Here is a 17410-nt window from a genome sequence, read left to right as displayed (position 1 = left end):
CTACCCTCAAAATACAAATAATCCAGTTAAGAAATGGGCAGAAGACATGAAAAGGCATTTTTCCAGAGAAGACATCCAGATAGGTAACAGACACATGAAAAGATGCTCAAACATCACTCATTATCAGGGAAATACTAATTAAAACCACAATGAGATACCACCTCATACCTATCAGAATGGCTAAAATTAACAACACAGGGAAGAACAAATGTTGGCAACGATGCGGAGAATCCATCTGTTGGTGGGAATGCAAACCGGTGCAGCCACTTGGAAAACAGTATGGAGGCTCCTCAGAAAGTTAAAAATAGAACTACGTTACCATCCAGCAATGCACTGCTAGGTATTAACCTAAAGGATATATAAATACGGATTTGAAGAGGTACTTGCATCCTGATGTTTACAGCAACATTATCAACAATAGCCAAAGTATGGAAAGAGCTCAAATGTCCATCGACTGATGAATGGACAAAGATGTGTACACACACACACACACACACACACACACACACACACACAATGGAATATTACTCACCTATCAAAAAAGTAAATCTTGCCATTTGCAACAACATGAATGGAACTAGAGTGTATTATGCTAAGCAAAATAAGTCAGTCAGAGAAAGACAAATACCTTATGATTTCACTCATACATGGAATTTAGGAAACAAAACATGAACATATGGGATGGGGGGAAAAAAACAGAGGTAAGCAATAGAGAACAAACTGAGGGTTGACAGAGGGTAGCAGGTGGAGAATGGGCTAATTGAGCAATGGGTATTAAAGGCACTTGTTATGATGAGCACTGGGTGTTACATGTAAGTGATGAATCACCAAATTCTATTTCTGAAACCAATATTACACTATATGTTAACTAACTAGAATTTAAATAAAAATTTGGAAGAAAAAAAATGACCTGATCTAATTCACATATCTTATGTCAAAACAGCCTATGTATAATATCAAATAAGATTAAACCAATATTAATTAATCAGACTTCTTTTTAAATTTTTTTTACTGTTTATTTTTGAAAGAGAAAGAAAGAATGCAAGCAAAAGAGGGGCAGAGAGAGAGGGAGACACAAAATCTGAAGCAGGTTCCAGGCTCCAAGCTGTCAGCACAGAGCCCCACGTGGGGCTTGAACTCACCAACCAGAAGATCAAGACCTGAGCCAAATTCGAATGCTTAACTGACTGAGCCACCCAAGAACCCCTGAATTAATCAGACTTTAATCTACTTAAAAAAAAAAAAGTCATGTTAATAATCCAAGAGATCCAGTCTTTATTCATTTCAAAAGAAGAAAAAGCTGGGGTACAAAGCCTTATTATTACAAAATACATTTACACCACAAACTAAATTGCCGACATTAAATTTATGTTATATGTAGAATTAACCATGAATAAAATTCATAATTATACATATTACTATATCATAATCATATGTGCAGATGATAAAAACCTAGAAACCATATGAATTTAATGTCAATAAATTTCATTTTCTTCTCGCAAAAACAGTACTATATATTAAGCTAGGTTATTCAAATTCTTTCTGAACCTGCCCTGCTCTTCTACAATAAATGTTTTAAAGGAGAAGAGGAGGGGCACCTGGGTAGTTCAATTGGTTAAGCATCCGATTTTGGCTTAGGTCATGATCTCACGGTTTGGGAGTTCGAGCCCCACGTCCAGCTCTGTGCTGACAGCTCAGAGCCTGGAGCCTGCTTTGGATTCTGTGTCTCCCTCTCTCTCTGCCCCTCCCCGGCTTGCACTCTGTCTCTCTCTCTCTCTCAAAAATAAACAAACATTAAAAAAAATTTTAACAAATAAAAATTAAAAACAAAAAGGAAAAGACAGGGATCATTATTCAAGCATTATCTCCCGAAAAAGATTTGTAGTACATACTGAAAAAGGCATCCCTTGTTGCTTCCCCTATTCAATATTGTTTTGTAGATTCTGGAAGTTCTTAACAATGCATCTCCTTGCCTCTATTCAAAATCTTCAATGGATAAATGGATAAAGCCAAATAACAGCAAGCACAACAAAAGAAAAGCTGTGCCATGTTATATTTAGTCCAAACCCCATTAATTCAGACTCTACTGAACAGAGGGTCTTCATAGCAATTAAATGGTAACAGAATTAGACTGTTCCATGAGTTACCAATGACTTCCCAGCATGGACATATACTCAGTAAGTATTTCTTTTCTTCTTTTTTTTTAATATGAAATTTATTGTCAAATTGGTTTCCATACAACACCCAGTGCTCATCCCAACAGGTACCCTCCTCAATTCCCATCACCCACCCTCCCCTGCCTCCCACCCCCCATCAACCCTCAGTTTGCTCTCAGTTTTTAAGCATCTCTTATGTTTTGGCTCCCTCCCTCTCTAACCTATTTTTTTTCTTCCCCTCCCCCCATGGTCTTCTGTTAAGTTTCTCAGGATCCACATAAGAGTGAAAACATGTGGTATCTGTCTTTCTCTGTATGACTTATTTCACTTAGTAAGCACTTCTTAAATGAAAAAGAATATGTAATTTTTATACATGTAATATATATACATATATATGTAATTTTTTAATGGTATGAGTTATAATCTCAATCATTTTACTCAACAAAGCATAGGGGACACAGGAAAAAAAATGAACAAAATTCCTATGTTTACAGAATTTTGGTTTAGCAGAGTCATAACTAAGCTTGATTTTACTTAACTGATTTTTTAAAATATTTATTCATTTTTGAGAGAAAAACAGAGCACGAGTGGAGGAGAGGCAGAGAAAGAGTGGGAGACACAGAATCCGAAGCAGGCTCCAGGCTCTCAGCTGTCAGCACAGAGCCCGATGTGGGGCTCGAACTCACAAATTGAGAGACATGACCTGAGCCAAAGTTGGATGCTTAACTGACTGAGCCATGCAGGTGCCCCTTACTTACTTGATTTTTTATAAATAGGAGTATCTTCCTTGCTCACTGCCCAAAAAGTTGTAGATCCACTCAAATATTTGAGAAGCATCCACTATAGAATAAGCCATGCATTAAGTGAAAGCAAATGAACTGCTGAACAAACTCTAAAGCACTAGCCACACGTAAAATAACCAGTTTCAATTCTGTTGGTCACATCTATACTAAATACCCTGAGCAAATGAAAAGTATTCACCAACTTCATTTACCTGTACATAAATATAAAAACTCTTCCATTTCGGGAAACTAATTTATTTCACTTCTTTCAAAAGGATATTTTCCACTGCTTATGAGAAAAACCCTTAATTTATTCTTTTAACAAATATTTATTGAATGTCTGTTTTGTCCCAGGCACTGTTCCAGATGCTGACAATGAAAAAGAATCCGAATCCCTGCTCTCATGAAGCTCATATGCCAGGGGACAGAAATATGCAAATAAATAAATAAGATACACCATATGCTAAACAGTAAACAATATGAAGAAAAATAAAGCATGGAAAGAAAAGTACAAGCAAAAAGGGGAGTAAACAAAGGGCAGAAGTATGTTATAACTTTAAATAGACCAAGAAGGAATCATCAAAAGGTAACATTCAGACAAATGGCTTCACAGGTGAATTTCACCAAACATCTAAAAAAGAATTAATTGGCACAAAAACACTCAGATCAATGGAACAGAATAGAGAATCCAGAAATGGACCCACAAACGTATGACCAACTAATCTTTGATAAAGCAGGAAAGAATATCCAATGGAATAAAGACAGCCTCTTCAGCAAGAGGTGATGGGAAAACTGGACAGCGACATGCAGAAGAATGAACCTGGACCACTTTCTTACACCATACACAAAAATAAACTCAAAATGGATGAAAGACCTCAATGGAAGACAGGAAGCCATCAAAATCCTCGAGGAGAAAGCAGGCAAAAACCTCTTTGATCTTGCCCGCAGCAACTTCTTACTCAACACGTCTCCGGAAGCAAGGGAAACAAAAGCAAAAATGAACTACTGGCATCTCATCAAAATAAAAAGCTTCTTTCTGCACAGCGAAGGAAACAATCAGCAAAACTAAAAGGCAACTGACAGAATGGGAGAAGATATTTGCAAATGACCTATCAGATAAAGGGTTAGTATCCAAAATCTACAAAGAACTTATCAAACTCAACACCCAAAAAACAAATAATCCAGTGAAGAAATGGGCAAAAGACCTGAATAGACACTTCTCCAAAGAAGACATCCAGATGGCCAACCAACACATGAAAAAATGCTCAACATCACTCATCATCAGGGAAATACAAATCAAAACCACAATGAGAACCACCTTACACCTGTCAGAATGGCTAACATTAACAACTCAGGCAACAACAGATGTTGGCAAGGATGCGGACAAAGAGGATCTCTTTTGCACTGTTGGTGGCAGTGCAAGCTGGTGCAGCCACTCTGGAAAACAGTATGGAGGTTCCTCAAAAAAACGAAAAATAGAACTCCCCTAGGACCCAGCAATTGCACTACTAGGCATTTATCCAAGGGATACAGGTGTGCTGTTTCAAAGGGACACATGCACCCCCATGTTTATAGCAGCACTATCAACAATGGCCAAAGTATGGAAAGAGTCCAAATGTCCCTCGACAGATGAATGGATTAAGAAGATGTGGTCTATATATGCAATGGAATATTACCCAGCAATCAAAAATAATGAAATCTTGCCATTTGCAACTACGTGGATGGAACTGGAGGGTATTATGCTAAGCAAAATCACTCAGATAAAGACAAATATCATATGACTTCACTCATATGTAGAATTTAAGAGACAAAACAGATGAATACAAGGGAAGACAAGCAAAAATAATATAAAAACATGGAGGGGGACAAAACATAAGAGACTCTTAAATGTGGAGAACAAACAGAGGGTTGCTGGAGTTGTGGGAGGGGGGATGGGCTAAATGGGTAAAGGCATTAAGCAATCTACTCCTGAAATCACTGTTGCACTACATGCTAACTAATTTGGATATAAATGAAAGAAAGAAAGAAAGAAAGAAAGAAAGAAAGAAAGACTGACTTATTCTTCTCAAACTATGCAAAAAAAAAAAAAAAAGCTAGAAAAGCAATGATAGCTTCCAAATTTACCAAAACCACATAAAGACACACACACACAAAAGACAATTACAGGCCAATATCTCTGATGAACACAAATGCAAAAATCTTCAACAAAATATTAGCAAAGCAAATCCAACAATACATTTAAAAAAATCATTCACCACAATCAAGTGAGATTAATTCCTGGGATGCAGGGTGGTCCAATATTTGCAAATCAATCAACGAGATACATCCTATGAACAAGAAAGGATAAAAACCTATGATTATTTCAACAGATGCAGAAAAAGCATTTGGGAAAGTGCAACATCCATTCATCATAAAACCCCCAACAAAGTAGGTTGAAAGGGAACATACCTCAAAATAATAAGTCCTTATGTGAAAACCCACAGCTAACATCATTATCAATTGTGAAAAACTGGGAGTTTTTGCCCTAAATTCAGTAACAAGACAAGGATATCCACTCTCACCACTTTTATTCAACATGGTACTGGGAAGTCCTAGCCACAGCAATCAGCAAAAAAAAAGAAATAAAAGGCATCCAAATTAGTAAAGAAGAAGTCAAAGTCTATTTGCAGATGACAGGATACTATATATAGAAAACCCTACAGACTCCACCAAAAACTACTAGAACTGATAAATGAATTCTTGTGTTACTGATTTTAGTTATTCTGACAGGTATGAGGTGATTGTGGTTTTGATTTGCATTTCCCTGATGATTAGATCTTGAGCATCTCTTCATGTATCTACTGGCCATCTGTATATGTCTTATTTGGAGAAATGTTCACATCAACTGCTTAGTTTTTAATTGGATTATTTCTTTTTTGGATGTTGATTTGCATAAGTTGTATATTTTGGATACTAACCACTTATTGGATATATCATTTGCAAATATCTTCTCCCATCCAGTAAGCTGTTTTTCAGTTTTGTTTCCTTTGCTGTGCAAAAGCTGTTTATTTTGATGTATTCCCAATAGTTGTTTTTTTTTTTTTTCCTCCTTTTTGCTGTTGTTGCTTTTGTTTCCCTTGTCTTAGGAGACATATCTAGAAAAATGTTGCTGCGGCCAATGTCAGAAAATTACTGTCTGTGCTCTTTTCTAGGATTTTTATGGTTTTAGCTCCCACATTTAGGTCTTTAATCCATTTTGAGTTATTTTTGTGTATGGTATAAGAAAATGGTCCTGGGGCGCCTGGGTGGCTCCATCAGTCGAGCGTCCGACTTCGGCTCAGGTCATGATCTCACAGTTCGTGAGTTCAAGCCCCGTGATGGGCTCTGTGCTGACTGCTCAGAACCTGGAGCCTGCTTTACATTCTGTGTCTCCCTCTCTCTCTGCCCCTTCCCTGCTCATGCTCTGTCTCTCTCTGTCTCAAAAATAAATAATAATTAAAAAAATAAAATGGTCCAGTTTCATTCTTTGGCATGTGGCTATCCAGTTTTCCCAATACCATTTGTTGAAAAGACTTTTTCCTTTTTTTTTGATGTGTATTTATTTAATTTGAGAGAGAGTGTGTGTGAGTGGAGTGGGGGCAGGGCAGAGAAATAAAGAGAAAGTGGAGGGGGGGAGGGAGGGAGAGGGAGAATCCCAAGCAGGCTCCACGCTGTCAGCACAGTATCTGATGCAGGGTTCAATCTCGTGAACTGTGAGATCATGACCTGAGCCAAAATCAAGTGTCAGATGCTTAACCTACTGAGCCACCCAGGTGTCCCAAGACTGTCTTTTTCCCATTACATATTTTTGCCTCCTTTGTCAAAGATTGACCAAATAATTGTGGGTTGATTTCTGGGTTTTCTATTGACTTATGTGTCTATTTTTGTGCCAGTACCATACTACTTCGGTTACTACAACTCTGTAGTATATCTTGAAATCTGAGATTGTGATAACCTTGTTTTGTTTTTCTTTTTCAAGATTGCTTTGGCTATTCAGGATCTTTTGTGGTTCCATATAAATTTTAGGATTGTTTGCTCTACTTCTGTGAAAAATGCTGTTGGTATTTTGATAGGGATTGCATTAAATCTGTAGATTGCTTTGAATAGTATAGACATTTACCAATATTTGTTCTTCCAATCCATGAGTATGGAATACCTTTCCATTTGTTTGTGTTATCTTCAGTTTCTTTCATCAGTGTTTTATAGTTTTTGGTGTACAGGTCTTTCACCTCCTTGGTTAAGTTTATTCTTAGATATTTTTTATTTTTGGTGTAATTGTATATGGGATTGTTTCCTTAATTTTTCTTTCTGCTTCTTCATTACTGGTATATTGAAATGCAACAGATTTCTGTATACTGATGTTGTATTCTGTTGATATATCTAGTAAGTGGTTAATATCCAAAATATATAAAGAACTTATACAAATCAACATCCAAAAAAAAAATAATCCAATTAAAAACTAAGCATTTGATGTGAACAGACATTTTGCCAAATAAGACATATACAGATGGCCAATAGACACATGAAGAGATGCTCCAGATCTAATCATCAGGGAAATGCAAATCAAAACCACAATCACCTCATACCTGTCAGAATAACAAAAATCAGTAATACAAGAAACAACATGTGTGGAGAAAAGGGAACCCTTGTGCACTGTTGGTGGAACCATAAACTGGTGCAGCCACTGTGGAAAACAGTATGGAAATTCTTCAAAAAATTAAAAACAGAATTACCACATGACCCAGTAATCCCACTACTAGGTATTTACCCAAAGAATACAAAACACTAATTTGAAAAAATACATGTACCTGTATCTTTATTGCAGAATTACTTACAACAGCCAAATCATGAAAGCAACCCAAGTGTCCACTGATGGATGAATGGATAAAGAAAACATGATACGGAGCACCTTGCCAGCTCAGTCACTAAAGCATTCAACCCTTGATGTTGGGGTTTTGAGTTTGAGCCCCTCGCTGGGCATAGAGCTCAACTGAAAAAAAAAAGAAGGGGTACCTGGGTGGCTCAGGTCATGATCTCATGATTCGTGAGTTCAAGCGCCACATCAGGCTCTGTGCTGACAGCTCAGAGCCTGGAGCCTGCTTCACACTCTGTGTCTCCCTCTCTCTCTGCACCTCCCCAACTCACGCTCTGACTCTCAAAAATAAATAAAAACGTTAGAACAAGTTTTAAAAAAAGGAGACGATGTGGTATTTGTGTCCAATAAAATATTACTCAGCCACAAAAAAGAATGAAATTCTTGCTATTTGCAACAACATGGGTGGCACTAGATGGTATAATGGTAAGTGAAGTCAGTCAAAGAAAGATAAATATGATATGATTTCACTCACAGGTGAAATTCACTAACTTAAATGTGAATTTAAGAAGTAAAGCAAATAAAGAAAGGAAAAAAGGCAAACAAAAAACCACTCTTAAATATAAAGGATGAACTGATGGTTACCAGATGGTTACCAGGAGGATGTTCAGGTGAAATAGGTGAAGGGGATTAAGAGTACACTCACCATGAAAACAGTGAGTAATATATAGAATTGTGGAATCACTATAATGTACATCTAAAACTAATATAACACTATGTTAATTACACTGAAATTAAAAAACAATTTTGTAATATTTTTTAAGTTAAAAAAATTTAAAAGTTGACATTTGATCAAAGGCATGAAAAAGGTAAAAAGATCCAGTGATACAACTATCTGGGGGATGAATACTCCTGGTAGAGGGCACAGTAAATGCAAAATAAAAAAGTCTTGAGGTACCTTTCTTGCACCCAGCAACCTTGGAGTCTGCTCTTAGTTGGGGCCATCCTGCACCTAAGACAGGAAGATGGTGGCCACAAAGAAGATGAAAAAGTCGCTAGAGTTGATGAACTCCAGGCTCCAGCTCATAATGAAAAGTGGAAAGTATGTGCTGGGATAGAAGCATACTCTGAAAATGATCAGACATGGCAAAGTGAAATTGGTCATCTTCGCCAACAACTGCCCACCCCTGAGGAAATGTGAAACAGACACTACATCATAGTGGCCAAAACTGGTGTCCACTACAGTGGCAATAATATTGAACTGGACACAGTATGTGGGAAATACTACAGAGTATGCATACTGGCTATCAGTGATCCAGGTGATTCTGATATCATTAGAAGCATGGACAGCACAGACTAATGAAAAGTAAATCATGCAAAATTTTTCAATAAAAACAGCTAGAGCTTGTTTAAAAAAAAATGTGGAAGCAGAACTATGCCTGTTATGTTCAAGGAAAAGGAGCCAGAGAAGCTGGGTGGCTCAACCTCATGGTTGGCAAGTTTGAGCGCCACACTGGGCTTGCTGCTGTCGGCACAGAACCCACTTCGGATCCTCTGTCCACCCCCCTCTCTCTGTCCCTCCTCCACTTGTGCTCTCTTTCTCAAAAATAAATAAAACATTAAAAAAGAAAGAAAAGAAAAAGAGGCCAATGTGGCTGAAACACAGTTAGCAAAAGAGAAGAGGAATTACATTAGGAGAGGATTCAAGACTAGAAAGCTAGATCATTTGTATCTTGTAGGCAATGTTAATTTCTAGTTCTTAAACTGAATGAGACAGAAAATCTCAGTATTTTGAACAGAATATGATCTGATTTAGATTTTTAAAAAAGATCACTCTGGCTTTTGCTATAATCTAACTGAGTGATAATCATATCTTGGTCCAGGTTGGTAGCAGAAGAGGTGGTAGTAGTCAGATCCAGACATGTGAAGACAGAGCCATTTGTTATCCAATGCAAAAGATAAGAGTCAAGGACAGTACCAAGGTTTTGGGCTTAGGTGCCAAAAGGGTTACAGCCAATTACTGATATAGGAAGGAAAAGCTATGTTCAAATATTATAACTGAATAGTGCCTCCCTCCTCCCCCCACCACCCACCCCCCCACAACCTTCACCCCCCGGCAAAGATGACCACATCCTAATCCCTGGAACCTGTGAATATGTTACCTTACACGGCAAAAAGGGATTCTGGAGGTGTGATAATGATCCTGAGATTGGAAGATTATCAGAATGGGCCCAACATATAATCACATGAGTCTTTATAAAGAGAGGCAGATGGTCAGAGTCAGAAAAGAAAATGTGACAACAGAAGCAGAGGGAGAAGGGGGAAGTGAAGATGGAAGCAGAGAGACAGAGATGTGAAAACAGAAGCTGAGGTTGCAGTGATGCCACTGCTGGCTTGGAATTTTAAAGAAGGTCATGAGCTAAGGAATGCAGGTAGTCCCTGAAAGCTGGAAAAGGCAAGGAAACTGATTCTCCCCCAGAGCCTCCAGAAAGAACCCAATTCTGTGGCCTACTATAGACTTACGATCTCCAGAATTATAAAATGGTAAGTTTGTGTTGTTGTAAACTGCTAAATTTGTAGCAATTTGTCACAACAACAATAGAAAATTAATGTAAATACAATAGTTTGAATATTTAGAAATTAAGAACTATATGTATCAGATTTTTTTGTATTATAACAAAATCTTCAAAACTTGAAAACAATGCCATAGGACTAGAAGACTGTACACTCAGAAGGTATTGTGTCAAGTTAAACAAATGTCTTAGCATTATAAATAAACTGTAACTCCTTATAAACTTTTCATGCAATTTTTAATGAATTCTGGGAGTATCCTTTTTGATAAAGACAAAAAACGAGGGCACCTGGGTGGCTCAGTCGGTTAAGCATCAGTCTCAATTTCAGTTCAGGTCATGATCTTATGGTTCATGGGGGATGGAGCCCAGAGTTGAGCTCTGCCCTGACAGCATGGAGCATGCTTGAGATTCTCTCTCTCCTTTCCACTCCACTCCTCCCAGAACACACTCTCTCACGGTAAATAAATAAACTTAAAAAAAAAATGTTTAAAAAAGACAAAAAACAGAAGTCATTAATGACATCTCTATTACTCAAAAGCAAAAAATATATATATTTCACATAAAATTTAAGGCACATTTTGTAAAAATTTTTTATAAAGTATTTTTTATTTTATTATCTTTTCAAGCAAGCTCTACATCCAACATGAGGCCTAAACTCATGACCCTGAGATCAAGAGTTGCATGCTTTATGGACTAAGCCAGCCAGGCACCCCTTTAGGTACATTTTTAATTTCTGTTCTTCTGAGCAAAACCATGTTACTGGATGATTTTGCTCTTACTCCAAATAATGGACAACGGGATTTTACTATGTATCTAAAAAACAAACAAACAAAAAAAAAAAAACTAAAAAAACAAAACAAAACAAAAAAAACAAAAAAACCAATTAACTATTTTATCTAACGAAAGGAAAAATGTTAATAAGTTGGTTTTTCAGAGTTACTCTAGGAAAGTAACAACTATAAATTTATTTCATCTACCAAACATTAAAGCAACTCCTACTATTATAAAACTCTTTTGGGGCACCTGGTGGCTCAGTCAATTAAGTGTCCAACTTCAGCTCAGGTCGTGATCTCACGGTTCAGGAGTTCGAGCCCCAAGTCAGGTCTTTGCTGACAGCTCAGAGCTTGGAGCCTGCTTCAAATTCTGTCTCCCTCTCTCTCTGCCCCTCCCCCACTCACGCTCTCTTTCAAAAATAAACATTAAAAAAAATAGTAATAAAATAAAATTCTTCTATTTGTAAAAATGTAGATTCCAAGTCAATCAAAACATTGTTTAAAATTTCTGGAAACTTTTTAGATTAGGTATCAATGTTTATATTAATAAATGAAAAAAAGAACACAGGTCCTACATGTATCTTTACAAAAGTCCTTAACAATTACTAAGTCCTTTTTCACAGACAAGAATTAAAATCAATCAGGAAATATCAGCAATTTTAGTTGTAATTTTTTTCATCAAATTTTTAAAAAATTTTAAGTTTATTTATTTTGAGACAGGGAGAGCATGAGTGGGGGATGAGTAGAGAGAGAGGGAGAGAGAGAGATTGAGAGAGAGACGGGGGGGGGGAGAGGGGGAGAGAGAGAGAGAGAGAGAGGGGGAGAAAGAGAGAGAGAGAATCACAATCAGGCTCCTTTACTGTCAGCAAAGAGCCCGACACAGGGCTTGAACTCCCAAAACTGTGAGATTATGACCTGAGCAGAAATCAAGAGACACTTAGGCAACTGAGCCACCCAGGTGCCTCTTAGCATCACATTTTAGAAAAAATATTTTTACTGTCACTTTTTCTAGAGGTTGAAATAATAAAACAAAAACCATCTAAATTTTTACTGAAGATGATTTTTAAATTTCTAACATTAACTGCATTAGTATCCTGGAAAACCACGGTCTACAATGCTGTTCTACCTATAGATTGTGGGTGTTAACACAGGCAATATCTGGTCACTCCTAATGCTGATAATATATCTGAAAGATATTTTTATTAGGAACAATTTAAACACGATACAGTTGTTTCCAGAAGGATAGCAAAATCATTTTCCTTCCTTTGCTCAGTTTCCACACTAAATATAATCCACATTTAGAGCATTCTTATTTCTCTTAGTTATGTGGCTATTCCTATGCTTAAAACCAGCTACTTAAGAACACTGAACAAAGACCCTTACCCTTTGTTACACATGATTCAACAGATTTATCTTTTTCTACTTTACTGGCAAAAATTACATTTCCACAAAATAAAGTGTTGGGTTAGTTAACTTGAGCTAGTAGTTAGGATATGATGCTAAAACAAGGCTAAACTGACTATGTGATCATATACAACCAATTAATTTTCATTTTCTACAGGGTCAGAGGCAGCATCAAAACCCCTGCTGGTCAGTTCTTTGGTCACAAGGAGAGCCAGTTGGGTCAAATGTACAGCTAGGTCAGCACAAATCCACTATCAGCATGTTCCATTTATCAACTTTACTACAAACAAATCATGTAAGAGCTGTCATCTCGTAAGAGAAAAACACCAATATTATACCCACATAAAAGAGATGATAACCTAAGAGGTAAAATCTAATCTAACATGTAAAATCTATTTTAGATGTTAAACTGAAAAAATATTTTTAAATCTAATTCCATTAATCAATAGCTATACTATGCATTTAAAAAAAAACACACTAAATTATTAGTCCTATCGCTAAAACAGATAATGGTGACAGTAATGTTCTTCTCTCAACTAAAAGAATAGTATAAAATATTTAAAAAGATGACAACCTTTAATCCCTTTAACCTCTCAGTTTATTAATCCATGTACTTTACCTTTATGTATCAATTGTAATCTAAGAAAAACTATACCTTCAAATTATAATAAAAATTATGTTCCAAAGAGAGACAAATCTATTTTTTTATTACTGGTAATAACCGTTACCCAATCACTTTTCTATTCTCAGTTTCTCTTCTGACCTATAACTCCCATAATATGCTGCAGTCAATGGAATTACCACTTCAGTCCTTTAGATTTGCCTCTCCTAGAGACAGCGAATTCCTTAAGAATAGCATGTCTTCCTCCTGGCCTTCTCCCCACCTTCAGTCCCTTAGAGTATAAACTGACACACTACATAATTCATTTGCTCACAGATCAGCCTCTCCTACTAACTACACTATGAAATTCTGTAGACACTAGGTGTGTTTCATCAACCCTTTACACAGTGGCAGGCTATACAAGACTTTTGAATACATGCAGTTGAACACTGAACAACTTAATGTTTGACTCTTTTCTATCCCACTCAGTATTTAAGAAGCACCCTCCAAATATGGACCACTGTGTTTTTTTGCATGAATCTCTGACCCAAGACACATTTTTTTCTGTTCCTACTAGTTTCAATAGTCTCTTTGGAGGGAAAAGCCTTGGATTATGCCTGGTTCCTTCTTCAATACAAATCGTTACTACAAGATAATACAGAGTTAAGTATATACCTAATTTAGTAAAATCTCACAATAACATCCTTGATTAACCACGTGATCCTTACAAAATTTATAAACCTATAAATTCCAACACCTTTTTTAGTTTACACTAAGACTAAAGAATGCTTCCCAATATAACTGATATTAAGAAGGATGCCTGGAGAGATGGAGGTGGGAGCCGGGCGGGGGGTGGGGGGGAGAAGACCATAGTGAAAGAACAATTTAACACACTTCTTCCATTTCCACCTTTATCCCAAGAGAATTTAAACGTTAAGGGAAAAAATGGAGGTAGAATCTGTGACTCCAGAATAAGCCACAGAGAAACAAAAGACGCTTAATTTGCAAACTGTTTGTTTTAACCTACCCTTTCAAATAATTTTTCAAGAAGGATTTTTGTTTTTAAATCCACAGAATCTTTTGCTGTATCCAGGCGCAGCTGGATCTCATCTCACCCAACACACCCCACCTCCATACACATACACACAGCGTTACCACTGAGTCTCTGTACCAAACCAACCATCTCGGGAAAAATTAAATCATGAGGATCATTTCCTAATCCTTGCTGAAAAATACTTATAATTCTTTTTCCCACAGGAAAATTAACTATTCTAACGGGATTGTCGAGGGAAGGGGGGGGTGGTGCTCATTATCATGCAGCTTCTCATTCTCCATAAGGAGGAAAATGGCAATAACTTCCAACAGACAACTGCTCTTCTACGGTAACCCCGGTTAGAAACTAAAAAATAAACAAAAATACCAGTCTCTTGAGGCATTTACATGAATATAAAACTGAGGCACTTTACTTTGCAACAACATAGCCCCTTAAAAATCCTCCAGAGCTTGGGGGAGGGGGTGATCCATCAACCCCCCCCACACCCCTGCCATATGGGGGAGCAGGATTCTGTCAAATAGAAAAAAACACTCTCCGCCTCCACCGCCATCCCGAACACTGACGGGTACCGAGTGCGGGGGCGGCCGAGGGCAGAAGAAGCGAAGAGGCGGGGACACGACACATACACCGCAACGAGGACTGATTCATGGCTTTTTAAAATGTTTTAAAGCTACAATTTCCTCCAGCCGGAGGTTTCTCACCAATTCACCAGACCCAGCTCCCACCCTATTCTCCCCCTCCCCCGCCCTCGAGGGCTTAGCTGGGCTGGGTCCCCGCCGCGGCCACAGCCCCGCGCGCCCTGCGCCCCCAAGCGCGGCCCCCGGCCCGGGGATCCCCCACGCGCTGCCCACCAGAGGCCCGACGCGCCCAGGCCGGGACATGCTTCACACCTGGATGTAGTTGTTCTCGCAGTAGTCTGCCACCCGTTCCAGATTCGTGTAACTGTCGAAGAGGGCCCGGCGGCCCCCCGGGATTTCCTCCTCCAGCAGCATCTGCAGCTCCGCCATCTTCACATCCTCCTCCTCCTCATACAGACCGCAGAGGTAGCGGCGGCAGCAGTGCCTGGGAAACCCAAGACTGGGAGAGGAGGAGCAGCGGCGACCGCGGCGGCGGCAACTCGCGAGGAGCGAGAAACACCCCCCGCGCGCGACAGGGGAGGGGGCAACAGAACGGGGGCGGGGCGCGAGCCGACGGACTCCGAGGACGGTCACCGCGGCGACGGACGGACGGGCGCGCGCACGCGCGCTCCCCTCCCTCCGCCCCCGGGCGCCCGAAAAAGATTCCCACCCTCCGCCGCGCCGCCCGCCCCTCCCCCACTTTCGGCGTTTCCTAGCGACCGCGGGAGTGGGGGCCGGGAAGCGCGCGGGAGTCGGGCGCGCGGTTAACCCTTCGGCCCCCGCAAGTTGCGTGGCTCGCTAAGTGTCTCCGGCGGCTTTTGTTGGTCCGAGTGAACGCGCTACCCGGCTCTGCTGTCTTCCCGCCCGCGCCCTCTTCGACTCCCCTTCGCGTTATTCTCAACCTGAGGCCGAACTCCGTGGTCATTGGACTGAAGGATAGCAGCCCACAAAAGTTCCGTGCAGCTTTAAATGCGCCTTGCTTTCCATTTTTCTCTTCTTCTTTGACCTTATCCATCCTCTTTGGTACAGATAAGTAAATTCCAGTTTCATAATCCCGTATTTCCTGCACCCAGGCTTTTTTGCGCTTATTTGCCCACTAAAGCTATCGCCCCCACCCCCACCCGGCCAGGTTAGTCTCCGTTTGGCTCTCAATTCCCTGTCGCCTGGACCTCAGCTTTTTGTGCTTGCCCTCTCCATGATTCTCTTCCTCACTGACATCCTTTTCTGTCATTTCTCTGGTTCAGTTCCACGCCTTTTTTCTTCGTGGATCCAGTATTTAAAGTTCTGAAAATGGTTTTGCTGATGATAATTTTCTTACTCACATGGCTGCTACATGGATAAAATAATAGTATATGTGAAAGCACTTTGAAAAACGTTAAATGCTACAAAAATTCAAGGTAGATCATTTTGATTTTCAGAGTTACTCTGTTCTTGTTCCCCACATACTGTATGTTTTCCTAAATCTTGACTACTCCACACAATGTAATCTTTTAAAAAACCTAAAATTTTAAAAACCTAAAATGTTAGACAACTGCTGAGTTGCCCATGACCTTAATTTATACTGTGGTAAATCAAGGTTGACTACATTTGCAGTTTAGAACAGGATCCATTATTTCAGGTCTCGTTCTTGCTTTTTGTGATATCTTTGTCCTTCTACAGTGATTCCCCCGCCACCTTTTTTTCCCAGATGCTGGGGCAAACTATATTATACTTCCTTGAAAAACCATTTGAATGTTATGCCATTCCAAATTTTTGGAGCAATCTCTGGTGTTATTATATTGGGTGTATGATACAGACATTAGCAAGTTATTTTGAATTTTCAATGTGGAACCCAAATTAAAGAATACTGAAAATGTCCAGTCTATCTAGTTTTATTCTTACATAACCACTTCAAACATTTTTTTTTCATGTTTTTTTATTTATTTTGAGAGAGAGACAAAGCATGAGCAGGAGGGGTAGAGAGAGAGAGGAGAGAAAGAGAGAATCTCAAGCAGGCTCCAGACTGTCAGCACAGAGCCAGACTTGGGACTGGAACCCACAAACTGAGAGATCGTGACCTGAGCTGAAGTGGAGTCCGATGCTTAACTGACTGAGCCACCCAGGTGCCCCAAACATCTTTTGCATTAGTGGTTCTCAAACTTAAGTATAAGGAGCTTGTTAAAAATGAAAGCTGTAGCGTCACACTCTAGGGATTCATTAGAGAGCAGTAGTGATGGAATGGGATAGTTACTTAAATGACACATAAACTTGCTTCAAGGAATAAAATAGTATGAATAATCAAGTGAATAAAACAAATTGGATGAAACTTTTGTTTCAAACCTGAGTAAATCAAAAGGCAAGTGTTGAACTGTAACAAGCCCACCAGGTGAGTTAAGTGGTAAACAGACTTTTTCCCCATTATACTTATTTCTACCTAGCATTCTTTCAAATACTTCTTAGCAATTAGTCCAATAAACAGATCTCCCTGAGGAATAATGGTTAGCCTAGGAATCACTGCCTGAAAATACTGGTACTTTCTCAAATTGACTGGTGACAACCTCTTTGGATCTTCTTTATCTGAAAAAAAAGCAAAGGTTTTAACTCAGGTATGTTGTTCTCAGACTTCAGCATGGATTGGAA

At 39.0% G+C, this 17410-nt stretch overlaps 1 protein-coding gene and 1 pseudogene across 20 annotated transcripts in view; one reads left to right on the top strand and one right to left on the bottom strand.

Moving 5' to 3' along the window:
* The window catches only part of ABI2 (abl interactor 2), a 139303-nt gene extending 123955 nt beyond the window's left edge, over window positions 1-15348 (bottom strand). For 9 of the 20 annotated variants that reach the window (XM_042949816.1, XM_042949815.1, XM_042949817.1 and 6 more), the window contains exon 1: window positions 15065-15347. In XM_042949816.1, coding sequence (XP_042805750.1) covers window positions 15065-15181 — 117 coding nt within the window. In that variant the 5' untranslated portion in view covers window positions 15182-15347. Of the gene's footprint in view, window positions 1-15064 lie in introns of all 20 variants that reach the window. The other 11 variants (XM_042949811.1, XM_042949830.1, XM_042949829.1 and 8 more) reach the window with 4 other exon arrangements.
* LOC122226522 lies at window positions 8795-9129 on the top strand (annotated as a pseudogene).
* Window positions 15349-17410: the final 2062 nt, after the last annotated feature.

Source organism: Panthera leo, chromosome C1 (assembly GCF_018350215.1).
Source record: "Panthera leo isolate Ple1 chromosome C1, P.leo_Ple1_pat1.1, whole genome shotgun sequence".
NCBI classification, from domain to species: domain Eukaryota; kingdom Metazoa; phylum Chordata; class Mammalia; order Carnivora; family Felidae; genus Panthera; species Panthera leo.
The sequence above is the reverse complement of the archived record's forward strand: the minus strand, read 5'-3'. Positions and strand labels throughout refer to the sequence as shown.